Source organism: Pseudoliparis swirei, chromosome 24, assembly GCF_029220125.1.
Source record: "Pseudoliparis swirei isolate HS2019 ecotype Mariana Trench chromosome 24, NWPU_hadal_v1, whole genome shotgun sequence".
Taxonomy (NCBI): domain Eukaryota; kingdom Metazoa; phylum Chordata; class Actinopteri; order Perciformes; family Liparidae; genus Pseudoliparis; species Pseudoliparis swirei.
The window spans coordinates 16,692,021-16,719,527 of NC_079411.1; the positions used below are offsets into that span (position 1 = coordinate 16,692,021).

At 43.7% G+C, this 27,507-nt stretch overlaps 2 protein-coding genes across 2 annotated transcripts; one reads left to right on the top strand and one right to left on the bottom strand.

Moving 5' to 3' along the window:
* Positions 1 to 41: 41 nt before the first annotated feature.
* Positions 42 to 11,045, bottom strand: gtf2e2 (general transcription factor IIE, polypeptide 2, beta). Its single transcript, XM_056408746.1, has 8 exons — positions 10,862 to 11,045; positions 9,913 to 10,071; positions 4,042 to 4,124; positions 3,441 to 3,548; positions 1,538 to 1,720; positions 1,293 to 1,386; positions 866 to 981; positions 42 to 714 (listed from the first exon to the last, which is right to left on the bottom strand). Exons 2-8 carry the CDS (start codon positions 10,064 to 10,066, stop codon positions 598 to 600), a joined length of 855 nt encoding a protein of 284 aa, XP_056264721.1. The 5' UTR covers positions 10,067 to 10,071; positions 10,862 to 11,045; the 3' UTR covers positions 42 to 597.
* On the top strand, positions 4,155 to 8,406 carry smim18 (small integral membrane protein 18). The gene is made up of 2 exons (XM_056408748.1): positions 4,155 to 5,669; positions 7,247 to 8,406. The coding sequence occupies exon 2, from the start codon at positions 7,252 to 7,254 to the stop codon at positions 7,573 to 7,575; it is 324 nt and encodes a 107-aa protein (XP_056264723.1). The 5' UTR covers positions 4,155 to 5,669; positions 7,247 to 7,251; the 3' UTR covers positions 7,576 to 8,406.
* Positions 11,046 to 27,507: the final 16,462 nt, after the last annotated feature.

A 27,507-nucleotide genomic window follows, 5' to 3' on the forward strand; every position in this document is an offset into this window, starting at 1 on the left:
TAAAAGTCACTGCAGTGCACGTGAATCAAGCAACAGAGCAATCTCTTTTAACTCGTTTATTAAAAAAATGTTCCAAAAAGTTTAATTATTGTAAACTGCTACGTTGCATGGCGCTGCGAAGCAAAATTTATTCAAATACTTCTGAAAGCCCACAAGAAGGACGATGGTTCATGCTTGGATGAGGGAGCTCAATGTGATGCACATCACACGCCCATCTCATGCTACTCCTATTAAAAGGGGTTGCAGTCAGATGAGGATGGCTGTCCTTCAAAATAAAAGCTTCCAAACACACCTCTCTTTGCAATTAACTAAACAAAATGAAACTTCATCCGAATAGGAACAGTGGCCCTCTGTAAGGATGGTGCTGTTTGGTTAAATGTCTCTGTACCTTTTCTTATCCTGCAGATACTGATCAATAACCAAACTAAACATGATTCCACAACACAGCTGCTGTTTACTTCATGTAATACACAACCACTGCTCACAGGTGTGCAAAGAAAAGGGGGGGGGGAATAAGCCTCATAGACTGCCATGAAAAAGTCTCTGTGTTGTCACGGGGCACGGGGCCTCTGTCGCCTCTCATGAGGGCACGAGGTTTCACTTCTTAACGGGAACGCCCTCCGAATAGTCCTCCAGAACGCCAGCCAAGTGGTTGTTGTGGGTCTTGAAGTGTCTCTTCCTCTGCCCACCTTGCTTCTTTCTCTTAATTTGTAACTGCACAGGGAGCACAGAAACAATGGGCCCTGATCAACATGCTTGATTGACAACGTACAGACGTCATTGTTCAAATGTCTTTGTGAAATAAACCAGGGGATGTGTGTGTGTATATATATATAGTTTTGAAGTTAGGTGGGGGTGCACTGACCACTTTCTTTGGTCCGGTCTCTTGCATGGAGGAGATGCCTTGTTTCTTCAGGTACTCGTCAATCTTCTCATCATCTATGGAATCAACTGGAACACTTCTCCACAATTTTTGGAATTCTAGGATTAGGAGACACATTTTTGAACATACCAACCCAATAGACAGTCACACATTTGTTTCATGGTTTTGACCAACACACTAGATAACTATATAGAGATGTATGGATATTATATTTTTGATTGACCAAGTCAAAAACATATCTTATCTGACCATTAGTTTAAACGTATCTTCCAATGATATCAAATGGATTGGGAGAAATCTAAATCCAAATCTTATAAATACAGAGTCAGTAAGAGACGGAAATACAGCCGAGACAGACAGACAGGCACCGGGAGAGAGAGACGTGTTACTGCCGACAGAGAAATCTCACCTTCGTCGACGCTAAACTGGCAGTGCTTGTCGTTGTAGAAGAGGATCTTCTTCTTATCGGGTCTCGTCACGAAGATGATCTGGTCCCCCAAAGCCTGCGAACACATGACGGCTCATGTTTCTGCTAGTATGTCTCTATTGTTTAGTCTCCAGTGTTCAGTCATCATAGAGGCATGTCCCCTTCTATCAATGAACATAACGTAGTGTCGTGCTTTCAGCGGGGTTTTTGTACATTCATCGTGCTACCTTGATGGCCTTGGCCGAGTTGGGCAGCCCCTCCTCCACGTCGTCCAGCAGCACTCCTCCCAGGCCCAGCTGGTCGTGTTTGTCCAGCAGCCTCAGCAGGGCCTTCTTGTCCTTCAGGTTGTACTTTGGCTTGAAGCCGTACGTCCCATCCCGGACGAAGATTTTCGGGTTGTTGACCAAAGCCTGACATTGTCGGAGAGGGGGACGCAGCAGACGTCAGGTTTTTAAGTCACTGTGAGGATTTTTTTTTTAGCTCGTTATTTAAAAAAAAAAAAGAGTATATTTACCACTCTGGGACTTATTGACGTCACCTGTTAAGTGGTTGAGTGTGAGAGGCTGCAAGGGCTTGAAATGGTGTGAATAAGAATGGGACATCACTTTGCTGCAACATATCATGAGACCATGACAAGGTCAACTAGAATGGGCACTCGGTAGAGCGCATACCTTCGCATATCACAAGATTGGGCATTGAATTATGAACATTTTGGGATTAGTTGCATGCCAATTGGACAAAAATGTATCGTGCTATGGTAAAAAAAGAGTGACCTTTCCATGACCTTGACCTTTGACCCGATTGATCCCAAAATCTAATCAAATGGTCCCCGGATAATAACCAATCATCCCACCAAATTTCATGCGATTCAAGAACATTTTGACCTGTTCATGACCTTTGACCTTGACCTTTGACCCAATCGATCCCAAAATCTAGTCAACTGGTCCCCGGATAATAAACAATCATCCCACCAAATTTCATGCGATTCGGTTCAATACTTTTTGAGTTCTGCGAAAGATTTTGACCTGTTCATGACCTTTGACCTTTGACCCGATCGATCCCAAAATCTAATCAACTGGTCCCCGGATAATAAACAATCATCCCACCAAATTTCATGCGATTCGGTTCAATACTTTTTGAGATTTGCGAATAACACGCATACAAATAAATAAATAAATACACGGCGATCAAAACATAACCTTCCGGCATTTTCAATGCGAAGGTAATAAAAGGTCAAAATGATCACATGGTCAATTGTGGGTCTTTATGTTGTACTTTTTACTCCCTGATTTGAACTCACAAGATGACAGGTCCTTTAAAATAATTATGAAATCATTTATGCCAAAAAAGCTTCAAGAACAAAATTCCACATTTGATGAATACATCTGTGTAATATAGATAGATAGATATATACTTTATTAATCCCCAAGGGGAAATTTGTCGTAGCAGCAGCAGCACCAATAAACTAAACACACAAGAATAAAAAATAAAATATAAAAAACAGGGATGAAAGATATAGAAGTATGCAAAGTAAAATATAAAATAAAATATATATGTATATAGTCTCTGATTTTATATTCCATCTTTTATCCTTCATGTTTCTGAGTAAATGTAATTTGCCAGGTTGAACACACATGTTTCTTACCTTTTTTTTTACGTCTCCATGCTTCCACTGGCAACAGCGCATTTAACATAACACCGCGAAGCATTGTGGGTAATTCCCTTGGGCAAAGTCTGCATCTTGCGGACTTAATTCGATTCAATTCAGTTCAGTTTATTTGTATAGCCCATTTTCACAAATTAATAAATTTGTCTCACTTAAGGAAAGGGTTCACAAAGGGCTCAACATGTCTGCGAGAGACCCCTCAAACACTCGATGATTTGGCGGCGTGACGGCGCTAAACCCTGAGGGTGGAGATTGGGCTTGGGTCGAAGACATTGCGAGTCTCCAGTTGATCTCCTCACAACATGACCATCGTCAAATGTATTTTAAAAGTGTTGCAACAGAACTATTATGTAAATGCGTATGATAATTCCCACAACACTGTTTTTTTGCACCTTTTCCTCTCTTTAAAAAACAAAGGGAATAAACACCCCCATGCGGTATTGCATGTTTCGCGTGAAGCACACCTCAGTCATGAGCCACTGTTTCTGTTTCATGCTGATGTCGAGAAGCTTGGTCTCGTCCAGGATCTCCTCCAGGGTCAGGCAGTGTGTATCACCATTCTGATGCCTCGTCTGAGTGAAGGAGAGAAACACACTGATTTACATAAAGAAGAACCCACACACACACACACACATCGGGGGACTTTACACGGTTTATGAAACTGTGCGCTCAACAGATGGCACAACAAATGCCCACGTTAAAAGGAAAATCTGTCAATTCAAGTGCACAGGTTTCAGTAAGCGCACAGGGGGAGGGGGTGACTCAGACAGCGAGTGTGACGGGGGGTCCCGGCTGCCTCTTTGCAGTGTCACAGCATGATAAACAAGCTGTTAACGGTACCAAAAGAAAGTCTGGGGACCAAATGTTACGCAGCGGACTCGACATGACTCACAGCAGACGGCGAGTCAAGCTTTTCAAGCGCTTTGATGGAGATACGACAAGCTTAAAATCCAACAAATCCATACTACTCCCAAAAGTATCCGGATTGATAAATAACTGTACCTTTAATTTCAAAAAAATTATATTGCGTATGAATGTTCCTTTTCTGAAGGGGGGGGGGCTTACCTTCATGTAATTGACTATCTTGGCGAGGCAGCCAAACTTGTACCCAGAGCTCGTCTTGATGTTAATGTTGCCATTGCTAGACTCTGTGGAGAAAGAGGGAAAAGATATTTCCAATGTCACGCAGTATTGATAGTAAAGGCTGACACCAGAGGATTCTACGGACCAGACAGAGACGCACCGGGGGGACAAAGCCCATATGGCATTATTTGACACATTTTCATTTTCAAAGGGCGCCACATTGTAATTGCATCTTTCTTGTGGTCAACAAGTCGCACGAAAAGACGACAACCAACATCACAGGACAATCTGTGGCGCTCAAGTCTAGATGTTCCTACCGATGAAGTAATTTGTTGAAGAAAGGGATCACAATATACACTATATATATATATATCGCGGATACAAGCAGCTGAAATTAGTTTCCTCCGTCGGGTGGCCTAGCTCAGCCTTATGGGGTAAGGAGCTCGGTCATCAAGAGGGACCTGAGAGTGGAGGCGCTACTCCTTCATGTCAAAAGGAGTCAGCTGAGGTAGTTCGGGCATCTAATCAGGATACCTCCTTCTGATCCGATGTGAGGTCCTGGGACAGGGATGTCGTATGTGTACAGATTGTAAAGCCCACTGAGGGAAATTCGTAATTTTTTATATTGGGCTCTATAAAATAAACCAAATTCTCACTATTCTCACTTTTCTGGGCCCACCCAACTGGTAGGAGACCCACGGGGAAGACCGATAACATAATGGAGGTATTATATCTCCCAGCTGGCCTGGGAACACCTCGGGATCCCCCAGAATGAGCTAGAAAATATTGCAAGTGAGAGGGAACTTTGGGTCAGCCTGCTGCCACCACAACCCGACTCCGGATAAGTGGATGAAAATGGATGATTGGACAGACAATATATTTATTTATATTTTAAGTTGGGGACTATTTCCAGGGGCAAACTAACCCACATTTGGCAGACTAGCGAGTATTTATAGCAGCAGACATGTGGGATTGACTGAAATAATTAGCAGTGGTCATATTCACAGGTTCATGTTACCGCTGTTCTTTTAAAATGTGTTATAACGACCAATCAAATCCATGGCACAGAGTTGTTATTTAGACTTGCTAGTTATCTTATACTTTAATGTAATAAGAACATCCTATAAATTCTGCAGTCGTAGTAAATGAGAGCAGTCCAGCCAGCCAGTCCTTTTCTCTGCTGGAGGTCAACTGCACTGCCGCCCTCCTCCTCCCCTTTAGACCGACGGGGCTCTGGCCAATCAGCGCTGAAAGCAGAGCCAGGCTCGTGAATGATTTACAGGATGTGGGCGGGACCTTCTGCCACCGCGAGGAGCGCTGGGGGCGGGACCCGGGGCAATAGTTGGCAGACCGGCTGACAAATGGTGCACAGGCAGGGCGCCGCGGTTCGTGAGGAGCCGTAAAGGAGTGGCGGGGGCGGGAAAGCGGAGCAGCGGAGCACGAGCGGCGACCGCTGGAGATGCCGAGGAGGAGAAAAAAAGAAGAAAAGAAAACAAGTCGAGGAGTGAAACGCGGAGGAGGGAGAGAGCGGAAGACGAGGCGGAACACTAACAGACGGGAGAGCCGCATCTGTTGACTTGGATCTTCTGGAGACTGAGCCAGACACGGCGGTGAGTGTGCGTTTTTTATATTCTTGTTCCAATAATGGCATCATCAGAATAATGCGCGCGTGTTTGACATCAAAACACAATAAGCCACAGCGTGAACATCAGCTCCAGGCTCTTGTCTCACTGTGGAGCTATGATGACCACGAGGGGGTATTTTGATGTTTCATCCGGCATCCACAGGGTCAATCATACATTTTTCTAAATGTATAATTTTGCAGAAGTCAATTCCTCACTGCTTTAAAGAAATCTAAAACTGCAAATATTAGATCTAAAAACAATGTCTTCTAAATGTCATTCATCCTGCAACAATAACCACGCTGAGAGCTTCATGTGGCATCTGTAATATTTAGGCCGAGAACCGAGCAGGCACTCAATGGATTAAATAAACATGGGTAATGTCTGCACTCTCCCCCCCGCCGGAAAACCAATCATCAGGAACTCCTGTGTTTGTGATTTCCGTGCATGTGTGGGTAGCTGACTCGTACAGCTCTTGAGACAAAAATCAATGAGGGTCCGACAGCTGTGAGGAGCCAGCCAGGGGCATTAAGAGATGCATAAGTGTGTTAGCTGTGTGTGTGTGTGTGTGTGTGTGTGTGGCCAGAGAGCAATATACAATCCTGCAACACCATAAGAGCCTTGCTGGGGTGGGGCTAAATTTTTTTCCTGGGGGGGTATAACAGAGCCAATCTGTCATTGTATATGTGAGCAGAGAGACCAGAAGAGGAGGGGCAAGGGGGCGGCAGGACAACACATGAGTAAAAAGAGGTTGTTGTCATGGCAATGAATTTATGTTATGAGCTGGGGACACTAAAGAGTTATCGTGTTCTGCGCCTCTATTCTCCAGGCCCCTCACCTGTCCTACTTTGGAACTGGAGTGTCACCGTGGAAGTATTTTGGCACTTTTGGGGGCGCCACACAGGAAGCTCATCCTAAATACACTCGGGCACACGAGACGCCACAAATCTATTACTTCCGTAGGCGAAATGTTTTTGTGACCCCCACACACACACACACACACAATAATCGCTAACAAGAAAAACAACACGCAAAAAAGGAGAAGGTAACACTGGCATGCTGATCCCGGAGGATTTTTTTAAGGGTTGGCTTTGTCAGCAAAAGGATATTACATCGATACTAGATTGCGGTTCCTCGACTTTTTGGGCGTTCTGTCCGAAGAGTTGCAAACTGTAGGCCGTAAAAGCCACATCTCCATGCTAAGCCATTCTTTTCTTCTACGCTTCCAAGCCTATTTTGGTTTCCGAGCAGATGGCCTCAGTGGGGTTTCGTGCTGTTTTGCAAGATAAACTTTGTTGCTCCAATAACACACTGTCATCTAACTATTCTCTGGTTAGACTATGCACTTGTCAAACAGTCCATTCTCTGTCAGGCACATCATCTTGTCAGGAGGCGTTCTTCTCCTTCATATATTATTTGATCTTATCAGCATGGAAAGTATTTTACGAAATGTCTCTGCTGCTGTCACCAGAAAAAATCCAACCCGGAACCAAACCCTGTCGCAGGCGTTTAACGATCTGTCTTTTTCTCTCTCTCTTTCCCTGTTTTTCGTTGCTTCGCACCAGAAATCATGGCCAACAGCACTACCGCCATACACCCAAGCAACCCCCCATGGCACCCGGAGGCCGTCCTTGTACCCCGGCTCTCCCTGCAGGTCCATGAGGTCTACCCGTTCCACGACGGCTGGAACGTGGCCTGCTTCGTCATTCTGCTGCTCTTCATCCTCACCGTGGTGTCTCTGGCGGCCCTGGCCGTGCTCTACGAGCTGCTGGACTGCGGGTGCTGTGCCAAAGGGAAGACACACCACCAGCTAGAGGAGGAGGGGCCGGGAGGCTGCGGCAAGCTCATGACCAGCATTTGCAAGGAGCCAGAGTCACGCACCGAAGTGGTGTAGGGGGGGTGGAGGGTAGCAGCGAGGATGAAGAAGAGTAGGAATTCAGCTTTTCTGAACTAGGGCAACACCACAGCATTGACCCCGTTGCCCACGAGAAAATAACTTCTTAACAAAAGTGCCCACTAGTGTAGTGGTTCAGTTGCTCACAGTTAAGGAGGAGCCAGAGAATGAGGGAACAGAATTTTTTTTACTTTTTTTTTTAATCATAAAAAAAGAGGGCACCAGTTTGTCACTGATTTGGGGCGAGTCTAATTAGCTTTTTATTTCACACACCTACGATCACTGCCACCTGGACGCAGGGTGGACCCTGAAATCCACATTTTTATACACAAGAAGCCGATAGAGCAGTCGATTAATATTAGTGCGAGAAATAGTTATCATAGGGTGGCCATGTTGACATATAACCACTAATATGACCCGATATCAACGAGTTTAAAAAAAGAAAAAAAGAGTATTCTTGTTCTATGACATCTGCCCTGTGAATACTGCACTGAGGTGGCTGCAAATATGCTGATGAGAAATATGGTAAATTGTTGTGTGCGGTTAGAAAAACACTGCCCTAACTTAAAGACACAGCTCTAGTTTCACGAACGGGGATTTGAGGAGCAACACGCAAATAATCAAGCTCACTTGGACAACACCGTTGCTTTGAATAAATCCCACATTTCTGTTCTTTAGTAAATTGTGTACCAGTGTTGTCAACTTGTTTAACATTGCCACATGATCAAATGACACTTGCACAGTGATGTAAATTGATCATGCCGTCTGGAGCACAATGTATGATTTAATAGGCTTGTACAAAAAATGTCTAATAAATTGTAACTGAATTTATGTACAGGCCTTTTTTTGCTAGGAAGACAGATGTGAATCCTAAGAACGTTAACGTTGACTGACGGGGACCAGATAAGCCGACCCCTGCGCCGCTGGCAGGCTGCTTCGCTGGCTGGCTGTACCTCGCTTGCCATTCTTCAGAAATCCTGGAGAAGAAGTCTCCGAGCGGTGAGGAGCAAGTCTGAGGGACGGAGGACTGCCGCCGGCCACCAGCCTGCCATGTGGCTCCTTTTCTGGAAGCAATGTAGTATGAAAGTGTGGCTAACTAGCCAGCTGCTAAATTAGTAAAAATGTAACAGCTTGATGTGCCCGCCACCCGGCTAATTTTCTGCAACTATGGTAGCATGAAAGCATGGTGGCATTGACATGCTTTCATGCTACCCTGCTTCCAGACAATTAGCCAAACATTGGGTCGGTGGCTGTAAGGACGTAGTAAAGACAGATTGAGGGCGTATACATCTTTTGACGACTAACTCTCCTGCACAGAAGTATCTGCGAATCGTTTCGGAGTTAATCATTGAAAGTATTGTTATTCTCTACAAAGCTTGGTTACTTAGAGGCCTGAGGTATGCAAGAGTCCACAAGTTACATTTTGTATTCATGGTATAGCAGCAGGTAATGTGTTTACCCTGGTTGGCCACATGATGGCCCTGCTGTCTCGCTGTGAACTATGAATAAATACAGACACAATTGGGGAAAGCTTTGCTTACTGTCTCTGTAACGCCATGGTGCAGCACGAGTTGAGTGTAGTGCAGAGCAGCATTTTCTTTGGTGTTGGAGGACTCTGATGACAGTAGCCTTAGAAATGAAGCTGTACCTGAGGCTACTGATGATGAGGAATTTGTATTTGGAGCCATTTACGAATCAGATGATTCAAACGGCAGCACTGGATGGCGAAATTGACAAAGTTGGCTCAGACGCTACGCGACAACGGTCAAGATGCCGTTAAAGTAGTGGTCCAAAGGAAAGTAAGGAGTGATGAGAGCTACCTTTCCTGGGAAACAGGCCTTAAACTGATGGATTCTTGAAGAAGAAGAAACAGAACCACTCCAACTGAAGAACTCACAGCAACAAAAATCGCAATGTGTACAAGGCGTTTTTCATGGCTTGAAATTTACTTTTCCTACTCTATTTACAAACATTTTTTTAAAAAAATGCTGTTTCCATCTCCCAAAGGAGTGGCTGCTTAGTAAATGATAATTTCATAATTTAAGCTGTGCTCCGTTTATTAAGAAGGTCACAAGCTGATAATACAGATGGAGATTTGGAGGAGCGACTCAGATTATTATGATCCAATATTGCTTCAGCCATTAATGAGGTTTGGAGGACAATCTATAGCAGTTCTAAACATGGGGATTGGTTCATCTCTACAACTACTTTAAGTACAGTGATGGGCACCACAAGTACATCGCAGCTTTCATCCCGACACAACCCATTTACAACAGAGGTAGAGAAACCATTCAGTGAGTTGAACATTGTCAGGAAAAGCAAGTCTTCCTCACTTACCAGCACCATGTTTGGACCCAGAGGAGCTCTCCTTTTCCAGTTTAGCCTTCTTCTTCTTGTGGGAGTCAGAGGGGACCTGCCTCTTCTCTACCGCCGGAGTGGAGAGAGCTCTTTTCTTGAACAGCTCCCTCTCCCTCAGTAGAGCTGGATCCATCTTGGCTGGGGAGGAGGCACAGAAAACATGTCGAAATTCAGCAATGGCTTTAATACAAAATGAGCATACTTTAGCAAAGGGCACATCAGAAATAACTCTGTCACAGTACCTGGTTCTGTGTGGTTTCAGTCTGTGCTAGTTGGTCGTTTAATTTGAGATACACCTATCTATGAATACGCACCATAAGAAGTATCTAAAATATTTTTTTTAAGTATTTGTTGTTGGAAAAAAAAAAGGACTCCTCAATGAACCCTCTGGTCTTATAGAGGGCACTAGGGGTCAGGAGCTACAGGCAACAATGTGCCTGTTCTGCCCACATATTGGGCGTTAAGTGAACTTGTCCATAGCTGAGCTGTCTGCTTTCGTACCGCAGTTGTAGCTAAACATGGACGACATGGTGGTTGCTTTAACACCAACGAGCAGCACATTTGGACCAAGTTACGAAGGCAGTCAGAGAGGAAGGGTCTCCGAGGCAAGACCCCCTGAATTGTACCCTTAACCAACTAGATAGCTAACTAGCTAACGTTGACATTAGCTAGTTAGTTCTCCAACTAACGTTAGGTTAACCAGTTAACGTCTGTTGGCATTGTTTTACGTTAGCTTGGCGTCATTGAGGCGATGTGAACCCGCGAAATAGCCACGGCTAACGTCCTCCCCCTCGCTGACTACTTTGGTGATTTGAAGTAAAAACACCGGCACGCACACGTAGCGACTCAGGTCTCGACACTTGGCCTGTCGACGTTGGCTCTTGTTAGCTCACATACGTTGTTGTTGTTCTGGTGAGCGGAACGTTACCTGAGTAGTTCCTGCTCTCGGAGGAAGTGACGGCTCAGTCAAGGAGGACGATCTAATCTCGGTTTAGAAGGACACGCTTCCTTCGGCAATCCGCCGCCGAACTTCTTCCTTTTAAACGATAATGAGAATCAACATCAGCAAACTAACTTCGCAGACACAACATTCCCTTCTCCCTTTCTGCGTTCCTTGTTCGATGTGTTCGTACATCGACAGCAAATCCTTGGGCGTCGTCATCGCGTATGACAGCGCGCGTATTGTCCATGTATCCGGGGGAGTGGGTGGCACAAGGGCAAGGGCGCCACTCAGTGGTTCGACTCTACTCCTCCATCCCATACGAGCAGCAGGTCTATTTTTCTTCACTGGTTTCCAAGGATTCTTTAAGTATTTTGTTAAAAATAAAATAAAATCATAAAATAAAGTTTTTGTCTGGATATATGGACTGCTTTGACCTAAACGTGTTTATTGTTGTTAATGTCATTGTCTATTGTTGCCCCACCCACAATGACACATTCCGCATATATCTAAATATACATGGCAATGAAAAGGTTCTGATTCTGATTCTAAACATCACATGCAGACCTTTTAAGGTTAAGTATGAAGAGACTTCATTCTGACTCACATGGCAATGAACAGACAGGCCTACTGTATCTCTAAGCTCCAAACAAATGCCTTTTATCTTCTTCAGAGAGGGAACACATGTGACTGACATAGCCTGCTATTGGGCTGACTACAAGGCAACAAAGAAGTAATTGAGTGTTGATGTGCCAGCTGCTATTTCTCGAGCTCGGATGACCACCACCAGCCCCTTTCACGCTGCCTGCTCAGCAACAACCCGAGGCGAAACGACTTCAGGGTTATGTGTTTAAACTTTAAAAAATACAGTTAAAATGAAGAGAAAACCTAAGAGCATATAAGCCCCCCAAAAATTATTAGAAATAAAGTGCAACGAGAGATGTGTTGTTTCAAATGAGGTGCCGAACATGCTGGATTTTGTGGGAAGTCAGAGATTATGAAACTCACCTGGCAGCCACTGTGTAAGAAAGAGTGCTGTATCCGTGCAGTGTCCTATAGGGATTAATGTATGGAGGCACACCCTTCTGCACTGATGAGCCCATCGGCGTCCTCTGGCAGCTATCCATTCCCAAGAGGAATTGATGTTATTATTTGCCAATACTGCTACTTTGGCCATGTCCGAGCCGATAATCTGTTCTGCTCATTCTGATCAATACATATGATTCAGCGTTACTCATCACGATACACACTGCATTCAAAAAACGTGCCACGTGGGGAGCTGGGAAAAAAAGGAAGCAACCAAGAGACGGTTGCTATGAAACCGAGTGCATCAGTTCATCCAGCTGAAGCCGGGCTTTGCTGACTGAGGGAGGAAGGGAAAGGCAACTTCCTCACCGCTGGGCAGTCAAGTGAGAGAGAGGAGAGGTGAGATAAGGCCGCTGTACAAAATCTGGTCGCCCAAAGCAGCCGGGGAGCAGCACAGCGTGGAATATGAGACACGGTGCGCCCTGAAACTATTAGAAGGGAGTGGAGCCCCCCCCTCCCCACACACACACACATACACACACAATTATTAATTAGTCCTCTAGGCCTGCGCATGCATAAACTTTCACACATAGATTAATTGGCAAGGGATTTAACGGGAAAGATGCTGCCTCGTGACATTCAGGCATTAACTTGTTGGCGAGGTGAAAAGCTCCTTCGATCTTTTAACATAAAGCAGCATTTCACAGTGGGGGTGACCGGCTCGCACACGCCGCCTAAAGTGTTGTTCCTTTTGTGAATCTCGCGAGGCGTGTTCACCTTTTGTCCCGCAGCGCTACAGAGTCGGCCATTTGGTCACAGTCTGTTTCTTCAACATCGTATCGAGTTTAAGGCCCAGTCCCAATCCCACCCCACCCCCCCTAAGGCCTTAAACCTCAAGGACCTACCGACGTCGGCTGGTAAATGGTTGAGCGTGAGAGGCTGTGAGGGCTTGAATTGGTGTGAAAAATCACGTTACCATGACAACGTATAAAAAAAATATGATGTACGATCGTGATGATTTTCAAGGCCATTTGAAAGAAAATCTGAAGGGCACTTTTACAAATATATTCCATACGATCATCTTACCGGTTGTTTCGCAGCCCTGCTCAGGAAGTGCGTTGTGTGATATGGAAAATGGTTAAAACAACAGCGACCAGATGCTTTCCATGCTCTTCAAACTAGTTTTTACAACCCAGTTACAAAACTTGCAAATGACACAGCTCTCTGATTACTTTTGACATGTATTGTGTTTAAGTTTTATTTAGATTTGTGTTCATACACACACTGCACAACACACTATGGCACACACAGTCTATTATTAGCCAATCCGCAGGGAGCTGAACATTTTAATCAGGAGCGCATGTGCTTATTTGTACATTAGTTGGATATCTCGGTCTGGACTCGTCTCATCTCGGATCCTCCATCTGTTCCTGTGCCTTCTTATCGAAAGCCCGATGCAACCAGCCTGTATTCGCTGCTGCTATCATTAGAATGCAAAAGCAACATGTCAGTAGCTAGCGTAGCATAAGTGCTAACTGTAGTTAATGGTGTGCTAACATACTCTGCTCATATTTTGCCCCGCCTTTCTAAGTTTTTCACGTAGAAATGTAACGGCGATGAAGGTAAAAGCAGCCAATGTCCTCTTTGTAAACTAGGATGCCCAGAAACTTGTGCATTTCGTTGCGCAGCCCCGTGTTGCATAATCGCAATGAATTACCCGTGTGTCCTTGATTGGGCCAGTCTGCGTTCGAGAGTGGGACTTAGCGGGGGAGGAGGGGGCCATTACGAGACTGGCGTAGCTTGTCTGGCTGCCCATTAATCACAATGGCTTCTGGTGGGGGCTAAGCACGGGGTGCAGCGGTGGTGCCCTTGCAAATGATATCGCATAAAGATTGCCGAAGAGGGGGGGGGGGGGGCATAGCCTACGCGGCTAGTGGACACCAGACTTTACCCGCAGTCTACATCTGGTGAATCCGACTGGGTAGTTAGTGACGCAAAGCGATGAGATTCCTAAACTCTCAAGTTGACGTATAGTTTTTTAAAGAACAAGCCTGTATTTTACGACAGCGTTCTACAACTCCTGAGATTAACTTTGGGATTTTGGTTTAGGAGTGCTACCCCAAGATTTCCAGGGGCCCCCTGTCCACCCCAACGAAAGATTTCCTGTTGGGGGAGGGGGGGGCACCGGCGTCTTTATGTGCACCGGGACATAAAAAGTGACATCTGTTCATCCGACTTTCAGATGCTCCTGTGGATCATAGAGCAAATTAGCATCTCCAAAAAACTCCTGATTAATGATTCAGCAGGCCGGTCAAAGAAGTAAGCCCGCATGAATGATTAAATATAATATACCTAATTTAGAGCCTAATCCATAATGAATGAATTACAATGTTTAGTCATAGCAGAGGTACAGAGAGACAGAGAGAGAGAATGGTAAGAGTGAAGGGGACGATTTGGACATCAGAGAATAGCGGGGCTTGTGAAGTGACAAACATAAATGATTCCGCCTCAGAAGGCCTCAACCTTACCGTTTTCCAGCCTCAGCAACCTGGTCGGTGGGTCGGGCGTAACTACGGCCAATTAGAACGATGCTGTCGCCATGGAGCCGAGCGAGCTAGATTAATTTTAGCGGTCGCCGCGTTCTCTTCAATCGGCGCGGGGATTTTTGTTTAGTGTGTGGTTGTGTCGTCAATGCTAAAATCACGAGGGATGGTCGTTTAATAGCAGGTGTCCATGCGAGAGGAATGAGAGGGAGCGACGCGTTGGTCTACAACAATAAGTAAGAGACAGACAGAGAGAGAGAGAGACAGAGAGAGAGACAGAGAGCACTGTAATCTAGAGGTGAGGAGTAATATCAAAGAGAAGAGACAAGTGAAATCCTGGAGCTGCAGCCAACCAGTGCAAATCCCTGTGGAGGAAAAAATCTCAAAGTGACAGCTTTCAATTAAAACAGTATGTGTGTGTTTGTGTGTGTGTGTGTGTGTGTGTGTTACCTGTCAGCACTTCTGGGCTTCGCTGACAGTTCGATGTCACAGCTTTTGAATTGAAAGTACCTCGTGTACGTACACACAAGAGCGGACACAAACACACACACACACACACACACTGTTTCCTTCTCCTTTTGTTCCTTTGCTTTCTCTTTCGTCTTGCTCTCACATTTGTCCGTGCTGTATTCTCAGGTGTGCGGGCTTGAACTGCTATCGGACTCTAAAACCAAAGAAACAAAGAGGCAGGTACTGCACACTGTAACTTAATGTACTACTGTCCATGTGTGCACGTGTGTACGAGTGTGTGTAGGAATTTGTAATCTGTGATTTGAAAGTGTGTCACAAGCTCGTGAACAACGTATGAGCAAGGAGAACAACACATTCATTTATTTCTTAGTTTATATTTCCTTTAGACACTGTGGTCGGAAACTGGCTGCAGGGATCTGACCCCATTCAGCCGCCGAGATCGTGGAGCTACACGATGATGTCGGGCAGATGAGGCCCGGCTCACAGTCCCCTTCATCTCAAAGGTGTCGGATGGGTTCGCAGTCAGGATGTTCCTCCTCTAAACACATCATGTCTTTATGGAGCTGACTGTGTGCATGTGGTGTTCACACCATACAGAGCCTCAATATTGGATGCACACTCTTGTTTATTATGTATATGTGTTGTATCCATCTATTGTATAATTTAACCAGAATATCAAAATACAAGATTAGGCGCATTTTGCTTTGCCTCATAAGGGCCCTCACTCAACATGGTTACGGGTGAGCTGGCGGTTTTTGCCAACGCTGCTAACGGCGTGAACTACGGCGAGAGCGCTGACGTAGCTAACATGTTTTCAACCCAGAGTTTGTAATCTAGAGAAAGTAGCAACTGTCCGCGATATTTTAAAACGTACCCATCCTTTTTCCGATGAAAGTAGCTAGCATCGTTAAATCTAGTAATTGAGTCGCCTAGTCGGCAACACCGAACTAGGCGTGGCCTGACTCGGCCACGGCGACTCTCTTGCTGGATTTAGCGTTTTGTGGATCTAGCGCTGCGAGCTACTTCCATCGGAACAGGGTTGGTTTCTTCGGTCATATTCGTTATTATGAACGTAAACAACAAACGCTGCTTTTGTTGGTAAGCTAGCAGGTCACAGCCACACATTCCATCATTTAGACCCTTTTAAAAGCTCAAACCATAAAACATAACCCTTGAACCAGTAGCAAACAAAAGGTATGTTTGTCCTCGTACATTTGGCCACACAGTGTTCACTCCATTACAACACTCACAGAAACTTCATTCCACGTACGCTGAGGTGTGATGTATGTCAAAAAAACAGTACTTCTACTGTCATTTAAATTTCATTTTGGTCTCCAAGTAGATTCCAGGGAGTATTCAGTCAATTTGTGAGCACATTCCTCAAATGTGTGCATAATATCAAAGCCGATGTTGGACCTTGAAAAGTGCCAAATACTTTTTTATTGTGATGAGACAATTTAGTGAGGAGTGATTTCGGATGGAGCCTATTACTATAACGGGGACCACGAGGTGGCAGTAGAGTGGCATAATGTTCTGCTGCAGCCCGGCCAGTGACTCATCGAGCCAGAGGAGCTGCAGCCTTTCTCAGACAGACAGAGAAGATGAAAACAGCCAAACCTGCCGTGTTGAACCCCCCTAACCTCTCTCAGTGAAAACCACACCGTGGCTACCGAAGCATCCAGATTTCCTTGCGTGTGTGTATATACAGGACTGTCTCAGAAAATTAGAATATTGTGATGAAGTTCTTTATTTTCTGTAATGCAATTAAAAAAACAAAAATGTTGCATATTCTTATTCATCAAAAATCAATGAAAATATTGCATTTTTTTATTTTATTTTATGCTTATGGCTACAGCTAAAGAAAAATCAATATTCATATATCTATATATAAAATATCAAAAAAAAGATACTAGTAGTAAAATTTAAAAAAATAACTTGTCTTGTCTAATTAAAACAACACCTGCAAGGGTTTCCTGAAACACCTGAAACATTGTTATGTTATAAATTTTTTTAACTTACAATGAAATATTTAAATTTTATGAGATGAGATAGGATTTTAGAGTTTTCTTCTTAAGCTCAGCAAAAAAATAAAATAAAAAAAAAATAAAAGTCTTGCAATATTTCAGTGATTGATGAATGAGAATTTTTGTTTTTTTTTTTTTTTTAAAATAAAGAAATAAAGAATTTAATTCTATATATATATTTTTAAATAGAGAGAGAGGATCATGGAACGAAACGTCTCTAATGGAGGAGACAGAGAGGTCTTACACGCTGTCACGCCTCGAATAAACTGGGGCCCGCTGTTTTTGGCTTTCTTCACACACTTTATTTCCCCAGCGTGCCCTTTATTTAAACCTGGCATCGGAGAGATCCGAGATCTAATTTTGACTGACTGATGAGAGGCAAGCAGTGCTTTGCGAAATCGGACAATTTAAGAGAGGGAAGAGGCGCCTCTTAAGGATTTTGAACCAGCTCACTTGCTGCGAGGTGGCTGGTGAGGCATCGTTATGTAAGACAGCACAGATGCTCAAGGATGGGGCAGAGTTTTGTTGCCGAGGCAGTTTTTATTTTCTTCCCCCAACCGTTCCGTACTTCGGAGCAGAGATAATGTCCCAGAAGGAATCTTACAGGCTAATGAATGTGAGATGACGAACGGCATCAATGCATTATTCTGCTATTTATGTAACTGGAGAAGGGGGATTCATGAATAAACAGCGAGGGTCAGAGGCCTTTTCCACTGAAACACACACACACACACACTCTCTCTCACTTACTCACTCACTCACATGTCTATGCCGCAAACAATAACTGTATGTGATGTGTCCACACATGTATCTGTGTGTGGCGTGGTCGGCACCCGAGCGCCACGGGGCAGCCAGGTGAGACGAGTTTGCTCTGTCCAAAAAACCTGCAGGGGCGAAGCTAATCCCGGTGCCTGATGTTAATCTGAGTATTGAGCTTCTTCATGGGAGGGTGGGGGGCATGCTGACACCTGATGGTGTGGAGGTCAAAGCCGTTTGTGTGTGTGTGTGCGCGCACGTGCGTGAGCGATGCTCCCCTCGCCCTTTTCAAATGTCACAGAAGGGCCGACTCCTGAGGAGCCGGCCTGTAATGTGGAGCCCACACATTGTGTGTGTGTGTGTGTGTGTGTGTGTGTGGTTATCAAGATAATCTCCACTATAAAGCCTTTCAAACACATCATTTCCAGTGTGTGCGAGGACAATAAAGTGTGCGTCTGTTTTGTGTGCCACTTTTCACTTCTGAATTCCCCATTCTCATATTGCTTTAATAACTGCTGTCCCCAGTGTTGTGCAGCTCACACACAACGTCTTGAAAACAACATCTGCTCCCCACAAAAATATCTCAATGGATTTTTTGATTTTCCTCTCTCACTGCTAAGTGTTTTACAGTTAGGTCTTGATTTGTATTCGCCAACTTCTCTCCTAAAAGTTCGAAAATATGAACATCAATGCGGGATGATGTCAGGCTTTCAAGTGTCACTTTATTGAGTGAAAGTGAATGGAGGCCCACTTTTTTTTCTTCACACCACCATTTTGCACTAACGAGATTTCTCATGGATTTGCAGAGCACAAATGGCCCCTGCTAGGAGAAATAATTGGTTCACACGTGTATAAAAAAAACACATTGGCGAATCCAACGTGAACAATCCGCAAGCCTGGCTCTCGCTTTCATGAATCCCCGGTTATGAATTCGCTCACATTTATTCTTTACCCATGTGACTAATGTGGGTGAAAACAACACAGACTAAAAAGAAGGAGTGCTCCGCGGTGCTCGATCCAGGCTAGTATTGTCCGCCTACAGTCTGTCACCAGTCGGTCCTAATCTATTCCTCACGGCATGAACAAAACAATTAACAGAGCCACAGTGTTTGCTTCATAATTGCTGACCATCTCTGCCAAGGAGAAATCAGGATACGTATGTGTCAGCCTTTGCTTTATGATGCTAATGTTTGTTTGTTTATTTTATTTCATGGACACTTTTCAGCAACACATAATTTTTTTTTGCCAGCTGGGAGTGTGCAAAAACAAACAAAAATGCAAGACAATGATGGACTTCAAACGGGCAGGGTTTGATGTATTCCTTCTCTGCTCTTTTCTCTGCCTGTGCCTTATTGTCAGTCAGTGCGTTTACATGCAATCGAATTATTGGCTTAGTCGGACTGAAATCGAATTATCCGTTTCATGTAAACACCTTTGTTCGACTATGTGCGGTCCGACTTCGGTCCGATTAACACCCCTGGATAGCTCGTTCCGATCCGGTTGATAATTCGACTATCGCGGCATGTAACGGTGAATTGGATTCGGAACTGGACTTTGCGTCTTTGCGCATGCTCGAGATCCCGCCGCCCTCCTCCCTCCCACCCATGTCGTGACCCGGAAGTCGAAAGAGACGATAAATTAAATTCTCCATGTACCTTCGGCGACGGCGTCTTCTCTCCGTTATCAACTCAGCCAATAGCGCCATTTGCATTCGCTGTAATCCTATTAACACCATGGAAGAATAGTAGAGGGATGTAGCTTACCGCTCTCTGTTCGCCATCTTTCTCGAAATGTTGTTGTTGGTGGTGGTGAAGAGGTCAAGCGGAAATGGCTGTATCACCACGAGTTGTAATGAAAACAGCGCCACCTATCGTATCGGATATGACATGCTTTCGGCCAATGATTCGAATTACTCACTGCCATGTATATTGGGATAACAGCAGATCCCCCAAAAGATAGCATCGTCCGACTAAAGCAAGATTCGAATTATACCATCATGTAAACGCACTGAATGTCCTCCCCTTGCTTTATGTGGTTGTTTCTACTTTCAAGAGACTGTTGTTTGTGCCACAAACACTGATTAAGTCGTCTATAATTACAGGTTTTCCATCTCGCCACTACGCTGAAGTCGGATTGCCGCTGTACTTGAGTGCTAGAACAATTTGAGTTGCAAAGCACAACAAACCGAATGTCTCACATTGAGAAGCAGCCAAGCTGCGCTTCTAAGTTTATAATTTGCAAAGAAAACATTTAGAAAAAAATGTAATAATTAAAATGCTTCTATATTTTATTAGTGCATCCTGATAAAAAGGTTAATATTTACAGCTTTTAGAGTAAAGCGCAGCAGGAGCCTGGGAGTGGTGGTGGTATCGATGGTCGGGAGCCGCACAAATAAAGCAAAGTGCTGTCTATAAAACAGCTTCTATAACAATCATAACGCGACGGGTTGTCTTACTCATGGGCAGAACCTATAATGATGCTGTTTGAATTCTGCAAAATACTGTCATTATTAGAGCAAGAAAACCTCCAACACGGTGCAACTGCCACGTACAGTAACTATTAGGCATGGCAACATTTAACTTTAAAGCGACTTCACAGTGTTGTTACCTCATTTAAAACGTTTTCGTGGATGTTAAAAGCAAAACAACATCAGAGAAATACTGTCTTACATATCTTGCTTGTGTTACTTCAAGATACAGATTGGTAAAAGAACAAGGCACTCCTCAAATTCATCAGAAAGATCTCCATTACCACAAACACACCCACAGAAAAACTAAAATAATGAGTCCTGTCTTCATTCACTTCACTCAAAAGTTTCATCTTAGTGCCAAATAAACAATTAAACGAGACAATGCCCTGGCAATTTAGTAATATCCTGGCCTTTTTTCCGAGGCAGAGTAAAAATGCGGTAGATTCCCAGGCGGAAACTTCAAAAAGGTGGTAATGAAACCTGTATCGAGACCAGGGGGCAACATTCATTCTCTCTATTGACTAGAAGGGGGAGACTCCTCCAGATGTAAAAATGAAGTCCAATTGTAAAGAAGTCTATGAGAAAATGACTCAACTTCTCACTTGATTTAATACCTCAGTAAACATTGTGAACATGGGTTTATGGCAGTGATTCTTAACGTGGGTTCGGCGAGTCGCTCTCTGTGGTTCCGCAGGGGTAGAGACACAGAGCTGCCCCCCGGTCATTTTCTCTATAGTGACAGATTACAACAGAAGTAACTTGAGCTTTCCTACCTGTTCTTTTATTAAACTGAACGGCCGTATGTTTTGATCGTATCTACACAGCGGCATGTCATTTCTGTTGCTGGTCGCGGTCACTCTTCTCCTGGCTCTCGGTATCGCGTGCGGTGAAGCTCCGCCCCCATGCGCACAGACACATGCGCACAGATACGTCCGCACAGGTGAGCAGGCTGCCAGGCTCCCACCAGCCCGCAGAGAGCGGCCAACATGTCGCGTGAAAAGCAAAGCGATATATCTGCGTTTTTTAAACGCTCCCAGGGTGGTGAAGATCGGACGAGTCGTCTCGGAGTAGCTCTTCTGCTCCGGGTTCAAGAGCAGAAACGAGGTGGGGCGCGAGGGGAAATGCTGATTTAAAAAAATGTCAAGACCTTTATTGAGAACTTCACATAATTACAAAGTACACAGACATAAAACTAAGTCATTAATAAATAAAGAGCAAAATGTATGCACTTTAGTGTAAATGTTTATTTTACGAAGGCCGAGATTCTTGTGAGTTTGGCGTTCCTGCTGTTGCCCTTCAAAATAAAAGCTCAACATTGAGCATTATTTATCAAGCCTGCAACCCCGTTTTAAAAAGGTGTAGTGGAACGCTCATTTGATCACACATAAGAATATAACTTGATGACTCACACATATCCGCACTTGTTTTGCTTTGTTTTCCCAAGGTTGCATGTGATAGTTTTATTAAAGATATGCAGTGTAAAACTCAGTCAAAATCTTTATTACTAAATATTTCAATTTATTTTGTTTAGTTCTTCACAGGTTGCACTTTATTGTAATTATTTTGAAAAGGTATTCAGTGTAAAACAGGTTAATTGCAACCACAATAAGCTAAATGTTGCACATATAGAACTGTATCTGTATTCTAATAAAGTGATTGAAAACTTGTGTTAGTTTTTTGTCTGATGGAGCAATCTGGTTTAATTGAAAGTGACAGCTATATATTTATAACATTATAAGTAGCTTAACCACACCAACTAGCTAATTTGTTGGGCTGCACCCATATTGAAGAGCTAACATTTTTTATTTTGTAGGTGTTTACCACATTTTTCTTTTCGCTTTATGTGACTGCTATTGACAGTTAATTTAATTTTCTCTTGCAAATAATTTTTATACTACATTTAATTGTCAAGTGTCTTTAAATGTTAACCTTTCCAACTTTTTTATAGGTTGGCAAAAGCACCAACTATAGGTGTTACCTGAAGCTGTAAACCTAGGGGAGACACTGCACTGTATAGCTTGGTTCACACTAGCAATGTTGGGCCGTTTTTGTTGGTCGGCAAAAAAAATTGCCGACATTTTGGTTAACTTACCATTTTACCCTGTCAAATAAAAGTGAAAAAATTATCTGTTTTTGCGAAGCCATGTTTCAACAATATATCTCCCAAAACCTTTTCCTAAACTTAACCACAGAGTTACTTCAGATTCTCTGGAGTCAAAGTTCCGCGCTTTGTACGTCTACTATCCACCCCGACCACCGTGGTTGGGAAACCAATTCAGTCAATTAAAAACACAATCTCTTGGAGACAAGGATGTCAGTCGGAACGAGTGGACTTGGTGTTCAGACAGAATGTTGGGAATTATTGACAGTTAACACATTCTAGTTTTTTTGGGTCTTTAAATTGTATCCGTTAACAATAAGAGACATCTATAGCGAAAGACCACCCGTGTGCAAGTCATTAAGTTATATACTGAGGTGAGAATGGTCAGTTCGTCCACGGCATACCACTCACTGCTTCATTCTTAAGGTACGTTCACACCAAAAGCGAAACTATTTTTCGCGTTGCCCAAAACGCGTGAGTTTACTCGCTCGACCATTCACCGTGTTCTTACCATGAGCGTCGAGACGCTCCGCGAGGGGCGGGGCTTATTTCTGTGTCTCGTCTCCGTAAAGACCGTTATCATCTCCTTCATCCACCAGAATAACTAACCACTAGTTCTGCTTTATATTTGTTGTGGACGTCGCACACACTAACGCCCTCGTGTTTGGGTTCATGACATCACCCGTAGGCTCACTCAGCTCGGTCACTTTCACCGATGAAGTTACTGTTACGTCTGAAAGACTTCCGCTTCCAGCGCTACGAGAGCGGAACACAAGAGCTGATTGGCTCGAGTTGCGAGATTACCGCCTCAAAGTTGAAATATTTCAACTCGGGGCGAAAATTGCGCCGCTGAAAACGCGCCGCTGTAAATGCGTCGCCCACATCGCGTCGCCCCAAATTTATAATTTTTTTAAATTTCACTGAACAAAAAAGAACGCAACAAAACATTGTAAATGACAAAAAGAAAAACTTAAATAAATAGAAAAGAATCATAAAAATGACACCGTTTCAACAAAGCCATTCATATCACTCATCTATTTACGTTCTGTGCCAACTTACTCATGTTTTTGTGAATTCCCCTTGTGTTCTTGAAGGGATCATTGTGGCTTTCCCACTCAACCAACTAGACAAGATGTTGTGGAAACGGCAATGGTCAGTCATTTGGGTGACTGTGTATATGCTCGCATGTTAATCCGTGTGTCTGTTTGTGTGCTAGATTTATTCAGGAATTCCCGTAATATCAAATGGCAAACATTACTTCCCCAGCCACTCATAATGCCCTTCCCTTTTCATAATGGAAAACCGATTGAATAATGAAGTACAATCTGGTACTTCACGAATTTCCCCTCTTATCATATCCACTAATGAGGCCAACACGGTAGCTGAGTCGACTGTTTAGGGTGGACATTATGGATCATTTAAAGGCCATAGCTTTAGAAGATAAAGAAAAAGATTCAATTTCCATCCTGTATCTCTGCTGTTTAAATTATATTCACAAGGGAAGTAGGTGACCATTTTTATGTACCACAAGCACAAAATATGTATAATATACAGTGTATCCACAAAATTCATATTCTAGCCCATATCCTCTTTTGAAATAAATACTCATGAGCTCGAAGAATTTCGGCACTCTACTAGCTGCTTTGCAGACCTAAACCCATGAATCATTAAGATATGTATTATTATTCATATCGGTTGCAGATCACGGTAAGTTTTGTGAAATAACAGTTGATAAAGGGATTTTATTTACATTATCTCCTGGGTGAAGTAAGTCTGTGGTTAATTCAATAATTTCCAACCAGGGGCTGGCATTTCATCTCAAGGAACATTTTAGGATTTATGTATCAGAAGAACTGAAAAACAAACTTGACAAGAACAGGGATCTATATCTTTGTTTAGTTTCACTAAGAACCTGCATATTTGTTTAGCCCCCTTGTTTGTTGTTTTATCTATCCTTTAACTATAATGTTCCTCATAAAATAAAGAGTCACTTTTTTTTAACACTGCGATAAATTATTTACTTGACCAGCTATACATTATTTACTTGACCAGTTGGGGGAAGTGGATGAAACATCTAACAATATCACTTTATAAAGCTGATATGGCACATTAGCAAATTTAGCATTGATTTGGAGCCACGTTTCTGTCCAATATTCACTCTCCTTTTAGCCATTTCCATTAACGATTTCATCTTGCTAGATGCTCTGCTATATCCACAAGCTAGTTGATAAGCTAAACGAATAGCCACAGGCAGCAAAAAAAACACTATATATTTTGAGGTAAAATATTGAGTTAGGTGATAATTATCTGTGGGTTTGTCACCACAAGTGAGCACAAGCAGCTTACTCCAGCCATGCTAGTTGCTCACAACAACAATGCTAATGCACCGATATTTACGCCATCTAAGCATGCTAACCGGTGCTAATTAGCACAGAAGTGGCAGATGGGAAATAGTTTTTCGTGCTGACCAAGTTAAAATATTAGGACTTCTCTTGTCAGCTATGCCCAGAAGAAGACCCAGTGTTGGTCGAAGCTGGTCGGCGATCTCCTTTTCCATTTGTTTACTTTGATATATCCCCAAAACTAATGGATGCATTCTGAAGTAAGCCATAGGGCTTTGTTTTCAAGACATTTCCTTTTCACACAAACAAGGTAAACCCCAGGGTGGAGCTGGAAAAAAAAAGTCAGACGGTCACCGATATATGAAGAAAATAATTGTGTCAATCCGTCTGATATTTGTGAAGATATTACAGTCAGAACCGAATTGGTAGACCGACCGACCGACCGACCACGCTGCTCGTGGGGCCACAGATATTGACTGAGTTGGATGTGCCAGTTGAAGTCATTTTTCATGCTGGGAGGATATTAATTGCAACAAAGACAGTCGTGTGAAGTCGGCGTTCTGGCCCCGGCGTCTGAATGTGGAGGAGCAAGCTCACTTCCATTCCGGGCGAGATGTAACTGTCACCATGAGGAGATGATTGGCTCTATCCAGAGTACTTCCCACCTCCCACCCTCACACTCCGTCTTGATTGGAGCTTCCGCGGCACATCGAGCACATGCAGCCGCAGACTCTTCAGGGAGACACTGCAATATATGCCCATTCAGTGCAGCCTGTATATTGTATGTATGTATGTGTGTGTGTGTGTGTGTGTGTGTGTGTGTCTGTGCGCGTGGGTAAGAGCCTGTATCAAGCAGACACTTTACACACAGGGTTTAACATATCAAGTCCCAGCTATCACCAGGCACTTTTGGCATCAATACATGAGAGTATGGAGGGCACACAAGTACAATTTATGTATGTGTATGTATGTATGTGTGTTTGTGCATGTGTGTGTGTGTATGTGTGTGTGTGTATGTGTTCAAGAACGAGAGAGACAAAGAAAATTACAGCTGAAGGAAACTTGCATGAAAATATGTATTTCTCTTCCTGCGAATCTCTTGATGTGTGAATGTCAGTATTTATTGACGTATTCTACTTGCCATGGTGACACTATGTGACACCTGATGATTTCCATTCATGATGAGCAAATGGGTATGATACTTAAAATAGTGTTGGTGTTGGTTTCCCTTGTCGCATACCAGATGTTTACGAAAGCAAACTATGTCGCTGAATATCACTTGGGTCTTCGTCTCACACTTATCTGCTTTCTCTCTCTTCCCTTTTGTTAAAGTTAAAGAAGCTGCATTTGACATTAAAAATGAATACAGCAGAAAACTGTTATTTGCTAAGATATATTGTAGTTATATCTGCTTGAGCAGAGAGTAAAGTCACTCACCCTCTGTGTGTGTGAGTTGTTATCAGAGCTTCTAAATAATAAATAATGATACATTTATTTTGAAAAGTGCTATGAAAAGGTACTCAAGGCACTTTACATGGTAAAAATATAAAAAGAAACACATCACAGGTTAAAGCAGGTAAATTAGTTTTAAGTGCAGTTTTGAACATGCTGAGTGATGAAGAATGTCTGATGTGATGGGGGAGAGAGTTTCAGAGGGAGGGGGCAGCAATGGAGAAGGCCCTGACAGAGTAGGGGGGGGGGGGGTAAGGATCTGAGGTGGGAGCGTGTTGGTGCAGGTGGTCAGAAAGGTATGAAGGGGTTCAGGGTTGTGAAGGGCTTTGTAGTTGATGAGGAGAATCTCAAACTGGATTATTTGCTTCATGGGGAGCCAGAGGAGCTTTTCAAAGACCGGGGTCATGTGATCTGTGGTGCAGGGGTGGGGGGGGGGGGGGGGGTGAGTTCTGGATGTATTGTAAATTGTTGATGACTTTGGTGGATCTGCCGTACAGGAAGCTGTCGTCTTCCAGTCGAGAGGAGGATGAGTGTTTCAACGAGGAGGAGAGGGAGGGGCGTAGACGGGCGATGTTTTGGAGATGACAGAAGGCGTTTTTTGTGATGGGATTGAAGCGGGTTTGATGAAAAATTATACCAAGGTCACAGATAAGTGTGCAAGCAGGAACAGTGAGGCCATCGATGCAGAGGGAGAAGTTGCGGTGGGATTTGTTTTATGATTTAGGGCCTATGAGACGGCTTCTCCTTTTAAAATATTTTCTTTATCGGCATAACCGGGACAGCCACGCCTGCTTTTAGTGCATGTCGCTGCTCTGCATCGGTCTCACGCCAGCGATTACAGCTGGCAACGCCGTCCCTACAGCAAGATGATAGGCTAACAATGTAATTCTTTCATTGTGCTTATTGGATAGAGGAGACCCGATGATGTCATAATTGACAGCCCTGAAAAATGACAGCAAGGAAATAATAAGTGAGCATGCGTGGGAAATGATTGGAAGATGTATGATAAATCAATTTCCGGGCTTAGGCAAGCAAGAGTATAGTCTTTCGACTGAACCTACGTCACAGCTTCATTTTGCACCGTTAGCACCGCCGTTCACCGATATGTTGAGAGCTCTCGCTCTCCATCTAAACCCTGGCTCAGGCATCCTGTCTGCAGCAGTGATGTTCATTCGTGGGTATTATTAGTCTGGAGAGCTCCACCTGTAAATAAGTCACCCCGGGGAAGGAGGTAAAACCTACTGCAAGACGTAAGCAGTTGGAGGGGGGGGGGGGCGTGAGAGTATCACACAAATGAGAAAATAATTGTAGAGATGACACAATGATTAATATTAGAGGTATACGTCACCAAAAATCTATATTTTTGTGTATTAATTCCTCCTCCTATAATGATGTCCTTGATCAAAAAGTTTGCATCTGAAGTCTGGGGATGCCGCTTGCGAGGCCAAC